This window comes from Heloderma suspectum, chromosome 1 (genome assembly GCF_057233095.1).
Source record: "Heloderma suspectum isolate Gila_16-S chromosome 1, 16-S_ref, whole genome shotgun sequence".
NCBI lineage: Eukaryota > Metazoa > Chordata > Lepidosauria > Squamata > Helodermatidae > Heloderma > Heloderma suspectum.
In genome coordinates, this window is record NC_139458.1 from 95,187,248 (window position 1) to 95,203,506 (window position 16,259).

The window sequence follows — 16,259 nt, forward strand, 5'->3', positions numbered from 1 at the left end:
CTAGATGAAACAACGATCCAGTGGATCCACAGTTGGCTACAGAATCGGACTCAAAGAGTGCTTGTCAATGGGATCTTCTCAAACTGGGGAGAGGTAATGAGCAGGGTACCGCAGGGCTCAGTCCTGGGCCCAGTGGTCTTCAACATTTTGATTACTGACTTGGATGAGGAGGTGCAGGGAATGCTGATCAAATTTGCAGATGACACAAAATTGGACGGGATAGCTAATACTTTGGAAGACAGAAACAAAATTCAAAGTGATCTTGATAGGCTGGAATGCTGGGCAGAAAGCAACAGAATGACATTTAATAGGGATAAATGCCAAGTTCTGCACCTAGGAAAAAGAAAACAAATGCACAGTTACAAGATGGGGGATACGTGGCTCAACAACACTACAAGCAAGAAGGATCTTGGAATTGTTGTCGATCACAAGCTGAATATGAGCCAACAATGTGAGGTGGCTGCAAAAAAGGCAAATGCTCTTTTGGGCTGCATTCATAGAAGCATAGCTTCCAAATCCTGGGAAGTACTAGTTCCCCTCTACTCAGCACTGATTAGGCCTCATCTGGAGTACTGTGTCCAGTTCTGGGCACCACATTTTAAGAAGGATGCAGACAAACTGGAGAGGGTTCAGAGGAGGGCAACAAAGATGATCAGAGGAGTGGAAACAAAGCCCTATGAGGAGAGACTGAAAGAACTGGCCATGTTTAGCCTTGAGAAGAGAAGACTGAGGGGAGATATGATAGCGCTCTTCAAGTACTTGAAAGGTTGTCACAGAGAGGAAGGCTAGGCTCTCTTCTCGATCATCCCAGAGTGCAGGACATGGAATAATGGGCTCAAGTTAGAGGAAGCCAGATTCCGGCTGAACATCAGGAAAAACGTCCTGACTGTTAGAGCAATATGACAATGGAACCAATGACCTAGGGAGGTGGGAGGCTCTCCCACACTGGAGGCGTTCAAGACGAGGCTGGGCAGCCATCTGTCAGGGATTCTGTGACTTGGATTCCTGCGTTGAGCAGGGGGTTGGACTCAATGGCCTTGTAGGCCCCGTCGAACCCTACTATTCTATGATTCTAGGAAATGTCAGCAAAATATATTTCGCTTTTTTTACCGACGGTCCCTCCTGATCTGGATTACTTACATTTTTGCAGAGGCAGCTGGAGACAGGGTACTCTTGTTCAGCCACAGAACAGGTGCAATGTGAGCCCCGGCAACAGCTAACCTTTGCCTCACGCTGTGCTTTGCAAATGTATCAAAATCCCACTGACCGCCATAATGGCTATTTATGTATTTATCTTTACGTTGTACCATTTCCTCAATTCTGGCCTTTTGGGGGGCCTTCAGGTGACGTTCCATGAGCGTTAAGAATTTGTTATAACGCAATTAAGAGTTGTCCAGCTTAACAGGATTGGCAACCATTTTTTAAAGGCCCAAACACCATTTTGGAGAATAGTTGGCAAGCAGTCAGTGCTGGTAGAATGTAAGTCTGTCAACCATGCAACAACTGGAGGAAACTGGTGAGATTTCCCCACATCGTTATCAGATTCAAAAGTAGTTTTCTGCCTTTTCAGACTCAGTACCCACCATTAACCCTTACTACTGGCAACACAGGACCCAGTGTTTATTTTGTAACATATGTGCCCCTCTTATTCTCGCTCTCTCTGTCTTTTTCAAGGCATAGCTCCACTGCAAATGTATTGGTTTAACAGTCGTTCCTTTTCCTTAGGAACCATGGGAACTGCCAGCTCCCGGCCATGGTTCTCTAACAGAGAATCCTTAGTACATTCACCAAACTATAATTCCTAGGATCTGTATGAGTGGAAAGTCACCACAGTATAGTATAGAAACAGTATGAATGAGTAGTGCAGATATACCCTAAGTTCTTTCTTTCTCCTTCTCTTTCCACTCCCCCTTCTTGTTACTTCAGTTTAAAAATAAGAAGCAAAAGTTGTGATGTCACCTATTTTAGGTCGTCCTAAAGGCCAGTGAGATTAAAAAATTATTCTTTCTGGAATTCCAATGCCAATGGTGAAGAACTAGTTACCCAGAAGAAATTGGTTGCTCTCACTTGGGTCTATAACATCATTTGTGGCAGTGCGACAATTCCTATCATCCCAAACCAGCATGGCTAGGAATGATGCCAATTGTTGTAGACCACACAGCTGGAAGGCACAGGTTGGGGAAGGCTGATCTATGCTTTGTGGACAAGGCTGATCTATGCCTTTTCACAAATCCTTCCTCTTGCAGTCATGTCACATACTGATTGGTTCACATTCCAAGGTGAGTAGGGCCCCCTTTTGCTTACTTCTGAGCTGAGGAGTTTTCCCTATTAAGGGTGGCGCTCTCTTGCCAGCTGAATTCATTTATCAGATTCAGGTAAGTTCTTTCTTGGAGAGTCTGCTGCTATTGGAAAGAAGTTTCTGTTCTCGTTCCTTTGTTCTGGATAATGTCCTCAGGGTTCATAGAGTTTGCCAGTCTCCTATGACCTGACAGATGGCTTTGAGAAATGGACTCTCGACTATGTAATCTACTAGTGTGGGATAGATAACATGTAAAAACATACTATTTTCTTTTAGGTTTTGAGCTGCAAGTCATCTGATTTCTTAATAACAACACATTTATTAACTACATCAAAGTGCCTATAGATTTGAATCTCTGTGCCTATCTACTTGTTTAAATGGCATGCTTTGTCACATGACACTGATAACAAATATTTTATTTATTTATTTATTTATTTATTTATTTATTTCTATACCACCCAATAGCCGAAGCTCTCTTTTATCTGAGAAACTGAGGCACCCTCAAATGTCTAGAGGGCACGAGGAAAGACATATTAGTTATAGAGTATTATTAAGTGCATGCATGTGCTATTTCAAACACACACACCAGGAAACTATCTCAGGGGACAATGTTAGGAGATTTGTTTTAAAATCTAACAAAAACTGTGCTTGGCCATGGGTTTGCTACACTTCCAACATATACTTTTCAAAAGCATTTATGGCCCTAAGAATCTGTAGAAGTTCAAGTCATAAGACCAAGCTTTGTATCTACTAGGCCTGTCAACTGATTAAAGATTTTGTTAAGACAACTAATTATCTGCCTTGTAGCCAGTTAAAACATTAATTAATTATTACACTTAAAGGAATGAATATAACCTTGGTTGGCATCCAGTTAACCCTCCTGCTGATGGGATGGCTTCTGTCAGTGGAATGGGGAGGAGGTGATTCCCCCCTCCCCCCTGCAACCCCCACACTTCCTCAAAAACTTTTCGAGAGGATTGGAGGAGATGGTGGATGAAGGGGGCTGCAGGAGAGAGGAGAGATGGGGAAAGTTCTGTTGCGCATGTGGAAGTCTGCTCATATGATGTTAGATTTTGCCTTTAGAGTTTAATGGAAATAGGGTACCCCTCATTTTTAGACAGACTGAACTGGTTTGCATATAAGAAGCTGGTGCAGAACGCGGCAGCCTGCCTGATTAAATGCAGCTGTCGGTGAGATCACATCACTCCGGTGCTGAAGGAGTTGCACTGGTTACCAGTTGTTTTCTGGGCCCAATTCAAGGTGTTGGTATTGATCTTTAAAACCCTATACAGCTCTGGTCCAATCTAGCCTATCTTCAGGAGCACCTCCAGCAACACCAGGGATGCCACTCAACGAGATCGGCCTTGAAAGGCCTTCTGTCTGTCCCATCAGCTAAGGCAGCTAGGCTGGTGAGGACTAGGGAGATGGCCTTTTCTGTGATGGCCCCCACTTTGTGGAATTCCCTCCCTAGTGACCTCCACCATGCCCCCTCTTTGATGAGCTTTGAAAACCAGGCTGTTCAGGTGGGCATTTGGGGTGGGTTAGGTTTTTTAATTGATTATGTTGTTTATTATGGTGTATTTTGTGTTATTTGTATTGTACGCCACCTAGAGTGGTTGGGTAGCCAGACAGATAGGCAGCTAATAAATCTAATAATAAATAAATCTAATAATAAACAAACAAACAAAAAGCCACCATGAGCAAATTTCCCCATGGGGCTTCTTGTTGTGGCAGTGGGCGCCATTTTGAATATTCAAGCCACAGCAGGGGCATGGTGTAACTTGTTGTTACATGCGTACCCAGTGAGGGTGGGTTGTTGGGGTGCTTGACAATGCACCCAGAACCCATGGGCTGTTTTAGGGTTGCATTTGGTTTGTCAAGCACCTCAACAACCCACCCTCGCTGTGTTCGCACATAATTACGAGCTATGGTATGCCCCTGCCATAGCTCAAATATTCAAAATGGAGGCTGCCACCGCAATGAAAAGCACTATGGGAAAATTCCCCCATGGTGGCTTCTTGTTATATGCCAACCTGCCCTATGACTATCTTTTGTTTTTTCAGGCGGCAAACCTATACACACTTATCTGGGAGTATGCCCCAGTGAAAACCATCAGACTTTTGAGTAGACATAGACTCGATTGCACTGTCGGTCTCTTTTACAACAGCGTGCATGTGTCATAAAATGGAAAACACTTTATCTCCAAAAAGCATGTTTTGGGGCTGTGGTGGCCAAAGTCAGTAATGAGTATCTGCTCAGGCCATTAGCATTAGGACAAATAAAGGTGCCCTTTGAATTATTCATAAAAGCCCTGGATTCAGAGTACCTAGGCTTCCATAGGCCATTTGCTAACCTTATTGATAGTTTTCTGTTTAAATTAAAGTTTGATGTCCCGGAACAGGCTATTCAGCACGGAGCACTAATGGGATGAGATAAGTGAGATACACAGAGACATTTACATGTGCACAATGGAAATGGTAACCTGCGTACAAACCAACAAACTGCAATTCTAAATGAGCTGCAAATGCCACTTTAGTTCATACTTGAGAATGCTCTCTGCATTTTTTTTTTAAGGCCCTTCAGAAGTAGAAAACTAGCCTATCAGGGAGAAAGGTCTGGCATAGCCCTATCCCTGAAATAACAAATCGTCTTGTGGCACCTTAATGAATAACAGGTTTATTGTAGCATACTGTAGTATTTATGAAGTAGCTTCTAGTCCACCAACGTTTATGCTACAGTGAATCTGTTAAGGATGCATTCCAATGCATATGTAGCCAGAAAAATGCCCTATAACTCCCAGCATGCTCCAGCCAAGCTGGCTGGAGCATGCTGGGATCTGCAGGACTTTTTCTGTCTAAACGTGCATAGGATTGCATCTTTAGTTGTTTACTCTTTATGTTATGTTAAATAAAGATGAAGATTTGAGTTATACAGAAGTGGATGGGATCGGATGTGAGTTTAACTGCCTGGACAGACACACAGCCCAATGTGTGTTGAGGCCAGAACAACTATGTTAAAAAAAAGGTTGGTTATTTTTATTTATTTTATTTACACCCTACCTTTCCCCCAAGAAAATTATTGTTAGCTCAAGGTGCCTAACAATAATTACAAACTTGGTTAAAACAATAATAAAACAAATATATTAAAAACACAATTAAAAACAAGAATAAAAGAATAAAACAACAGACCAACTTACACGCCAAAGGTCGGGACAGTGTAAAAGCCAGAACAGAACGAGCCCATCATTTAAAAAATGCATGCTAAAAACAATGGCATGTATTAGAAACACTTGAGAACAATTTTTAAGGATTGAAACCCTTGCAATATTAACCCCATAAATGCCCAGAACCCAGCCAGGATAGAACGGAACAGCCTGGAACACCAACTTCCAAGCCAACCAAATTCACCAGTCACGCATCATTGTATGGGAGCAATGTGGTAACACACAAAAAATCCACAAAGAACACATTTCGATACCCGTTCTAGGCAATAGTCCGTATTATGGAAAATGGCCTGGAACACCAATTTTCAAGTGAGCCAAGCCAACCAAATTGACCATTCACACATAACTGGATAGGCGTGATGCAATAATCCACAAAGCCTCCACAAAAACCACATTCCAATACCAATTTCAGGCCGTAGTCCATATTATGGAAAATGGCCTAGAACGCCAACTTCCAAGTGAGCCAAGCAAACCAAATTCACCAGTCACACATAACTCCATGGGAGTGATGCAATTTGCCACAAACCCTCCACAGAACCCATGTATTGGTACTCATTCTGGGCAATAATCTGTATTCTGGGTGAAGGCCCAAAATGATAACTTCCAATTGAGCCAAACCAACAAAATTCTCCAGCCACACATAACTGGATGGGAGTGATCCAATAAGCCAGAAAACTACCACAGAGAGCATGTTTTTGTTCCCATTCTGGGCACTAGAACCCAGAATATGGACTATTACCCAGAACAGGTACCAGAACATTGTTTCGGTGGATGTTTTGTGGCTTATTACATCACTCCCATGAATTTGGTTGATTTAGCCCACTTGGAAATTGCTATTTTAGGTCTTTACCCAGAAGACAGACATATTGACCGGAACAGGTACCGGAATGTGTTTTTTGGTGGTAGTTTTGTGGCTCACTGCATCCCTCCCATACAGTTATGTGTGATTGGTGAATTTGGTTGGTGGTCCAGGCCATTCTGTTCTGTTCCATATAGGTTCTGGGCACTGTGGGTTAATAATAACATAATATTACAAGGGTTTCAGTCCTATAATATTGTTCTCAAGTGTCTCTAGCACATGCCATTACTTTTGGAATGGTTTTTTTTTGTTTGTTTTTTAATAAAGGGTCCGTTCTGGCTTTTACACCATCCCTCAAAGGCCTGCTTGAATAAAAACCTCGTTGTCTGTGGGTGGAAGGCCAGCAGAGAGGGACCCAATCTAACCGCCTTTCAGGGAGTTCCACAGCCTGGGAGCAGCCACCAAGAAGGCCCTCTCTTGTTTCCCCACCAAATGTGCCTCTGACAGTGGCGGGACCAAGGGAAGAAGCTCCCCTGAAGATCTTAAAACCTGGGCAGGTCCTTACCAGTATTTCAGGGGCCAGTATTTAATAGAATTATAGAATAGTAGGGTTGGAAGGAGCCTACAAGGCCATCGAGTCCACCCCCTGCTCAATGCAGGAATCTAAGCACCCCTGACAGATGGCTGTCCAGCCTCACCTTGAATGCCTCCACTGTGGGAGAACCCACTACCTCCCTAGGGAATTGGTTCCATTGTCGTATTGCTCTAACAGTTGGGAAGTTTTTCCTGATGTTCAGCCGGAGTCTGGCTTCCTCTAACTTGAGCCCATTATTCCGTGTCCTGCACTCTGGGATGATTGAGAAGAGATCCTGGCCTTCCTCTCTGTGGCAACCTTTCAAGTACTTGAAGAGCACTATCATCTCTCCTCTCAGTCTTCTCTTCTCAAGGCTAAACATGCCCAGTTCTTTCAGTCTCTCTTCATGGGGCTTTGTTTCCAGTCTTTGTTGCCCTCCTCTGAACCCTCTCCAGTTTGTCTGCATCCTTCTTAAAATGTGGTATTTTAACAGTATTCCAGATGAAGTCTAACCAGTGCTGAGTAGAGGGGAACTAGTACTTCCCAGGATTTGGAAGCAATGCTTCGATGAATGCATCCCAAAATAGCATTTGCCTTTTTTGTAGCCACCTCACATTGTTGGCTCATATTCAGCTTGTGATCTACAACAGTTCCAAGATCCTTCTTGCTTGTAGTGTTGTTGAGCCACGTATCCCCCATCTTGTAACTGTGCATTTGGTTTCTTTTTCCTAGGTGCAGAACTTGGTGTTTATCCCTGTTAAATTTCATTCTGCAGTCTGGTACCACGGTGGTAGAAAAATGAAAAAATATGCCGTCCCCCTGCTCTGAAGTGGTATAGTCAAAAATTCAACCAACTCAGTCGATAGTCTGGGCCAAACTAAACATATCACCATTCACACAATTAGAAAATTCTGGAGGGTGAGCACAAACCATAGTTTGCCATTTCAGATGGAACAACAAACTGTGGTTCACTATGAACCAGGAAGTATGTGAATTGGAGCATGTGAGGGGGAATGGGAGTGTGCGAGCCAAAGATCTGCTCATGTTATATCAAACCATGATTGGTGGTATGTATGAACCAACAGTATATTGTCACAGGTAATCCTAGGTCTACACCCTAACTTACCCAGTCTCCTAAGCCCCCTTAATACGAGGTTGTACAGCATGTACAATGCAATTAAGATATTTACTTAATCTTACTGGAAGATTGGAGACTGTCATATATTCTAGGAACCCATGAAGCTACCTTCTCATAAGATAGCATCAGCACCCTATGAGAATGGAAGGGGAAAAATACATTAACATGGGCCAAAATACTTTTAAGGAGAATGGAGGAAAACAGAAACAGCAGAGACAGGAGAACAATGAGCTTCAAGTGAAAAAATTGGATCCATTATTAATTTTGAAAAGTTTTTGAATGAGAAAAGAATTGACTCAGAGAAGGAAGAGAGATTTAATTTCAAAACTGGCTTCATTTGCGATGTGTAGCAAATGGCTGAGTAGTAATGGGAAATCCAGATACTAAAAGCCTAGGATTTCAGGCTGGCTACAAGTTCACCAAGTACATTGGAAAATAAATTAGTCTGGAGGACAAAGAACATGATGACCTGGAAATGCAGTAGGGAATGTTAAGCAAACGGAAGTCTTGGGTATATGCATTAGGTTTATGAGACAGCTTTTGAAGAATGTAAATCAGGACTTAGAAAGCTGGGAGTAGTTTGAAACAAAATTGTGAATCTCAGCATTGCTGAGGTCTGAAATTCGGTTATCAGTAATTACTTATCTGTTTGGGGTGCTCAGTTTGAGACACTGAAGGCACTTTGAAATCAATAGAAGCAAATAGACAGCAGAGATGATCAAGGGGCTGGAGCATCTCCCCTATGAGAGAAGGTTACAACAGTTGGGATTGTTTAGCTACCTCCAGTACCAGAGGCAGTGTGCCTCTGTACACCAGTTGCTGGGGAACATGGGTGGGAGGGTGTTGTTGCACTTGTGTCCTGCTTGTGGTTTCCTGGTCAACAGCTGGTTGGCCACTTTGTGAACAGAATGCAGGACTAGATGGACCCTTGGTCTGATCTGGCATGGCATTCAAATTTCCTCTTACTCTTAAAGATCATTGAGGACTCTGGGCCAATCTTTTTCTCAACCTAATCTATGTCACAGGCTTATGCCATAAAAATGGGTTCATCTTTTGGGTGCCACAACTCAATGGGTTGGATCCAGAATCAGCCTTCTGTGGACAGAAGTGCTTTGCTCATGGAAGGTGTCTCCTCCTGATTTTGGGGGATCCCCGCTCCCCCCACACCACAGCAAACCCCATTCAGCAGGTTCCCCAACCCTCTGTGTAGCGTCAAGGGGATGAAAAGGGCCTGCTATACAGAAGAGGGGGCTGAGAAGTCTGCTTCTGCCAGCCCAGTTGTATGTGCCTCAATCTGGATCCAACCCTTTGTTGTTTTTACCTCATACGGTTGTTGTGAAGGGAAAACTTGTCACCATAGCAATGTAATAATAAAATATTGTGGTGTAGAATCCAATGTACCTGGCTCTGTCATTTCAGAATAACTGTCAGGTCACATCCCAAACATACAGAAGCCATGGATTTTCCCTAATGGGCTTTATCTACCAGCAGGAAAGGAGAAATATCCCCTGCCACCACATCTCACTTCTCCTTTATACCTTCCTGGTTTGGAAAAGCATTAATTGCCCATCTCCATAGGTAATGCTTGCCTATGTGCTATTTACCTCAAACTCTCTTTATCGCTCCTTACTGAAGGATTCCTGTCAACCTGTCAATCTCCCTCCACCCCTCCACATTCTACAGGGATATAATGGGCTGCTTTCCTAATGAAATTTGCCAGCCACCCGACTTCCACTCATGACAGAGACAAACGTGGATGATGTGTGCTATTTGTATGTAAGGTTGGCACCTAGTTTTAGAACTGTTTAAATGCAGGCTATGTGGAAACTACTTTGTTTAAGAACATAAGAAGAGCCGTGCTGGACCAGACCAAGGGTCCATCTAGTCCAGCATTCTGTTCACACGGTGGCCAACCAGCTGTCAACCAGGAACCCACAAGCAGGGCATGAGCACAACAGCACCCTCCCACCCATGGTCCCCAACAACTGGTGTACATAGGCTCACTGCCTCTGGTTCTGGAGGTAGCACATAGCCATCAAAACTAGTAGCCATTAATAGCCTTTTCCTCCAGGAACTTGTCTAACCCCCTTTTAAAGCCATCCAAACTGGTGGCCATCACTACTTCCTCTGGTAGAGAATTCCATAGCTTAACTATGCACTGTGTGAAGAAGTCCTTCCTTTTATCTGTCCTGAATATCCCACCAATCAGCTTCATAGGATGACCCCGGTTCTAGTATTTTGAGAGAGGGAGAAAAATGTCTCCCTATCCACATTCCCCATACCATGCATAATTTTGTAGACCTCTATCATGTCTCCCTCCCCTTACCCTGCTTTTTTCCAAGCTAAACAATCCCAGCTGTTGTAACCTTCTCTCATAGGGGAGATGCTCCAGCCCCTTGATCATTTGTAGTTGCCCTTTTCTGCACCTTTTCCAACTCTACAATATCTTTTTTTAGGTGTGGTGACAAGAACGGTGTCAGGATTGCCCCTGTTTCCTTCTGAATCCTCCAACAGCCAAAATCAACACTCAGACAAAAGTAGGGATGGCGGAGAATTTCTGGCATTCGGCCTCCCGAAATTGGTGGGGAAATTCTCCACCAGCCCCCCACCCCCCCGGGATGGGACTTACTGTGGCCGAATGTCCCTCTCAGCGGCGGGTCCTGGTGGAGGTTCGGCGGCGGTTCGGCGGGGGCGGGGGCGGTGGCCGGTCTCCCGACCGGCCACCACCGCCATTGCAAAAAAAAAAGTGCGGTAAAAAAAACACACACCCGTGATAGGCTACGTAACGATTTACATAGCCTATCACGGCTAGATTTCCAAAGTCAGCCGTGATAGGCTACGTAAATCGTCACGTAGCCTATCACGGGTGACTTTGAAAAAAAAAAAGCGCATACGCAAATGGCGGCGGCCCATGGGTGCCGCCATTTGCGTTCTTTATTTTGGCATGTCTAGTCTACATAAAGATTTACGTAGACTACGGCGAAAATAAGGGAACGCTATTTGCGTTGCCCTTATTTTCGCCGCAGTCTACGTAAATCTTTATGTAGACTAGATGTGCCAAAATAAGGAACTCAAATGGCGGCGCCCATGGGAGCCACCATTTGCGTACGCGCTTTTTTTTTCCCCCCAAAGTCAGCCGTGATAGGCTACGTGACGATTTACGTAGCCTATCATGGCTGACTTTGGAAATCTAGCCGTGATAGGCTACGTAAATCGTCACGTAGCCTATCATGGGTGTATGTATTTTTTGTTTTTTGTTTTACGTTTTTTTTTGCGGCCGGGTAGACGGGGCGCTTCTACCCGGCCTGAATTTCACTGGCGAGGGATGGGGCGCCTCCCCCACGGCCTGAATTTCAGCCGGGCGAGGCAGGGCGACTCCCCCCCCTCGCCTGAACTTCAGGGGGAGAACTGAAGCTCCTCCCCCCCACTGCGAAGCAAGCTTCGAGAACAGGTAAGGGACTTTCGTCCATCCCTAGACAAAAGTGCTGCTTTCCAAGGCTTTAATTCCATTCAACCTAATGAAGCTTACAGATGCTAATTGCCTGAGACTCAGGGGAAATACAAAGAAACAGCCTACTCAGGGTTTCTAAGAGTTAGGTCGTCAGTTGGTCTCCATTTGGGGGAAAGCGTGGCAATTCTCTGAACTTAAGGAATAGGAGGGGAAGTTTTCCCTGTCTCCCGTGGGGCCTTGGGGCGCAGCTGTTGACGTCGGGCCAATCGGGCTGAGCGCCCAAGCTCGGCTCCCGCAACCTCTTGCTTGTGCTTGTGCCTGCGCCTCGCATCTAAAAGCTCAAGTTGTCCCTCCCTTTCCATGCCAAGGTCATTGTCGCTCCCAGGAATGTGAGCGGGGGGGCTCCCCCTCCAGCTGCGCCTCTGAAACCTGAGAGAGTTCCTCTCCCACGGATTGTATCTCCTCCTCAGAATCAGAGCTGCTTTGGGACTCTATGGGCTCAGATTCAACCCTGACAAACTGTACACAGTATTCCAAGAGTGGCCGCACCATAGATTTGTATAGGGGCAGTATGATGTTGGCAGTTTTATTCTCAATCCTTTTTCTAATTATGCCTAACATGGAGTTTGCCTTTTTTACAGTGGCTGCACACTGGGTTGACATTTTCATTGAGCTGTCCACCACAACCCCAAGATCTCTTTCCTGATCAGTTACCGCTAGCTCAGATCCCATCAGTCTTTACTTGAAGTTGGGATTTTTTGCCCCAACGTGCATCATTTTACACTTACTTACACTGAAGCTGAACCACATTTGCCATTTAGTGCCCATTCTCACAGTTTGGAGAGATCCTTTTGGAGCTCTTCACAATTTCTTTTTGTTTTAACTTCAAAAGAGGAAACTGGTAGGTCCTATGACCAACTGTTCTAGAGCACAATCATTTAGGGCATCTAGAAATTTAACCTCTTTCTTGTGGCTGGAACATGCATTTATCTAGGGATGTCAGAGAATTCCACCACAGATCTCAGTGAAGCTGAATGCCAGTGCATTCAGTCCCCCGAAATCTGTGGCGGAACAGCCTGCCACCCCCCCCCCGCTATTTGCGTTGCCCTTATTTTCGCCGTAGTCTATGTAAATCTTTACGTAGACTACAGCGACCAAATAAGGAACGCGAATGGCGGCTCCCTATGGGGGCCGCCATTAGCGTACGCGCTTTTTTTTTTTTAAAGTCACCCGTGATAGGCTACGTGACGATTAACGTAGCCTATCACGGCTGACTTTGCAGATCTAGCCGTGATAGGCTACGTTAATCGTCACGTAGCCTATCACGGGGGCGTTTTGTTTTTTTTTAACTTTGGAGTTCGCGGCCGGGCGTGGCGGGAAGCCTCCTCCCCGGCCTGAATTTCGGCCGGGCGAGGCGGGAAGCCTCCCCCCGGCCTGAATTTCAGCCAGGCGAGGCGGGAAGCCTCCCCCCCCCGGCCTGAACTTCACGGGGGGAGCAGCGATGCGCCTCCCCCCCACCGCGAACAAGCTTCGACAACAGGTAAGTGACTTTCGTCCACCCCTAATTGTCACCCACCATGCTTCTGTGGAAGAGCCTACCCTTTTTAGGTTTTCTAGTCTGCTCAACACTATGCTGTCTTTGATGTACAGGGCAACACCTCCCCCAGTACACCCTTCCCTGTCCTTCCTACAGAGTTTACATCCAGAGATGACCATATCCTACTGGTTCTCTCCGCTCCACCAGGTTTCTGTAATGCCCACTATATCCAGGTTTCCCTTTAAAATCAAGCACTCCAACTCTCTCAATTTGGCGTGGAGGCTTCTAGCATTTGCATAGAAACACCCTCCCCAGATGTCTCTAGTGTGTGCATCTTTAGCTATGGGACGTTGGCCCCTTTGATTGGCTATTATGTTCTACCATGTACCTATTTCCTCCCTTTCTACATTTGGGCAATCAAAAACATTTTCATCTTCATCTTGATTTTTGATTCTTGATGATTTAACCCAAACCGGATGCTTCCCAACTCCTGTTGGCTTTCCCCCAGGGTTTAATTTAAAAGCTGCTCTGCCACCCTTTTTACGCTTAGCGCCAGCAGTCTCGTTCCATTTTGGTTCAAGTGCAGCCTGTCCCTCTTGTACAGGCCCAGCTTGTCCCAAAACGTTCCCCAGTGAACCCCTCCTCCCAGCACCACTGTCTCATCGATGCATTCAGACTCCTCCGCTTCATCTGTCTAGCCGACCCTGCATGCAGAACAGGTAGCATTTCCGAGAAAGCCACCTTGGTGATCCTGGATTTCAGCCTCCTATCTAGCAACCTAAATTTGGCTTCCAGGACCTCATGACTACATTTCCACACATCGTTGGCACCAGCATGGACCACAACCACTGACTCCACCCCAGCACTATCTACTAGGCTATTTAGACGGCGCGTGATAACTGTAACCTCTGCACCAGGCAGGCAATTCATCATGCGGTCTACAAGCCCATCACAAACCCAGCTTTCTATGTGTCTAATTATCAAATCTCCCACTACCCCAAGCCCCCCTCCCCCTGGAGGCACATCCTTGGTGCAAGAGAGGATACTTGTTCTTCTCCTGAGGAATGGGTCCCTTCTTCCTCGGAATGATGTCCTCCTTCCCCGAGACCCGCATTCTCCATGACAGCAGAGGAGCTGTCACCCTGGGAATGGGACACAGCCAATGGGTCCCTGAAAGTCTCATCCACCAACCTCTCTGCCTCTCTTAGCTTCTCCAGGTCAGCAACCTTGGCCTCAAGAGAACAAACTTCTTCCCTGAGAGCCAGGAGCTCATTACACTGAGCACATACCCATGACTTCCGTCCAGCAGGTAGATAGTTGTACATGTGGCACTCAGTGCAATACACTGGATAGCCCCACTGCTGGCTTTCTACCTTCATAACTGTTTTTTTTTTGGGGGGGGGTTCCCTGGAAAACGTAGTTGTTCACTACGAGAAGGTGGGGAAATTATTTATAGTTATTTATTTACAGTTTCTTACTGTGAGTACGGACTAAGGAGGGGAGAGTTCACCACCCTGGCTTCCTCGCCCTAAACTCACATAGTTGCTTAACTCGCTTGTTTGCTGACGCTTTGTCACTGGGGCTGAGATGCTTCGTCACTGGCGCTCCTCATGCTCGGAGAGCTGGCTCCCTCACAAGGGTGCCTCCTTATACTGATAGGCCCAACTGCCACTGCAGTGAATTTGATTGGAGGGCCTTATTTGAAAAGCAAGGGAGGCTTTCCCTTTATTACTTTTTACACTACTTTCCTAATTCTCCCTCATTCCTAGTCCCTGAGCTTAATAAATCTTATAAATTTGGAATATGGCTGTATGTTTTGGCATCCTGAGGATCATTTTCCCCATGGGCAGACCATAGCTTCATGCTACATGTTTGTCCATGGGGAGATAAGGGGGAAATCCACTCGGTGGTGACTGAGGAGTTAAGCTGGCAGTGGACTCTTCTCACAGACTGGATCCCAAAAGTTCTTCCCACAACACCAGGGTGAACAGATGGATCGTGACAGTTGTTAAGAAAGAATGAGTGTGGCCAGCAGCCTGCCTTGCAGGGTTGTTAGGCACTTCCTTCATGGGTAGGGAGTGCTGTTTCAACCACAACACAACACTCAGCTAATACCCTAGCCTGGTAGGAAGAAGTCATATATAGAGAACTGAATAGCTGCTCAGGAGAATGGCTGAGATCTTTCCAAGTCATTCAAGAAACACAATTTCATTGGTACTCACAAAATTTATTGCGTAGGATAGGGTAGGAAAAAATGCAGTGCTAGTTAGCTAAATTTTGTTCCTTTACTGGGAGCTGTAACATTCCTATATTTTTAAAGATGTGTTGAACCTTGGTGTGAGTCTGGGTTTTTTTTAAATTTGGCAGTTGGAAGCATAAAGGCCACCATCAAATACTTATGCTTACCTCTCTGTCAATATGACTGTCTTTCCTCCAATCATAAATTCAGGAGAAGCCTGCACATTCTTTACAACCACCTTCTGTTTCAGTTTTCCAGACACTGCACTAAAAATTGAAAAAAACATTTGGTAAGTTTGACATTAAAGCCTGCATGCAGATAAATTCTTGCTTTGTGGGCATGATGATGCAGCAGCCCTATCTCAAAGTCTCCAGGCCAGTAATAGGATATTTTAACACATTTCAGTAAAAGATCAGCATTGAAAACATACAAGAAACACCAAAACAAAAATGTACAAGTGGTGTGAGCTAAAAAAAACTCTTTTAAAATGTACCCTTTACATTTAAAATACTAAACCAAAACGCTCAGACAAACACAACTGCAAACTTCTGACTTAGGGAAAGCAAATTCCACAACTGTGGATCAGTCCCCCCCCTTTTTTTTTGTCACACAGCAGCTATATGTGAGTTTTGGTTAAATTATTGTTACTCACCCTGACTTTAAAGCTAAGAAATATCATACACCACTGAGTTCAAACCTTGGTCTCCAGGATTACCAGAAGGACGCTCGGCACTTTTCATCACTAGGTAGGTACAGCATCCAGATGCAGTAATGAGTCTGATCAAGGATATGTCATCATGGTTGTAACTTCTCGCACTGCCTGTGAACCACTTCTAGTTTCTGTAAATAACCTCTGATTGGCCCCATCAGAGGTTGTGAGCATGATGTGCAAACCCGGATCGATGGGTTGTTTAAGGTCTAAGCAACTTAATGGTTAACTGGGTTTGCATGTCACACTCACAACCTCCAATTGGCAGTTGTTTATAGAAAAAAGAAGCA

At 45.1% G+C, this 16,259-nt stretch overlaps 1 protein-coding gene across 7 annotated transcripts in view; it reads right to left on the minus strand.

Moving 5' to 3' along the window:
- The window catches only part of LOC146357592 (uncharacterized), a 107,418-nt gene that overhangs the window by 31,381 nt on the left and 59,778 nt on the right, over positions 1-16,259 (minus strand). For all 7 annotated transcript variants that reach the window (XM_084851869.1, XM_084851879.1, XM_084851908.1 and 4 more), the window contains one exon: positions 15,428-15,526. In XM_084851869.1, coding sequence (XP_084707995.1) covers positions 15,428-15,526 — 99 coding nt within the window. The remainder of the gene's footprint in view (positions 1-15,427; positions 15,527-16,259) is intronic.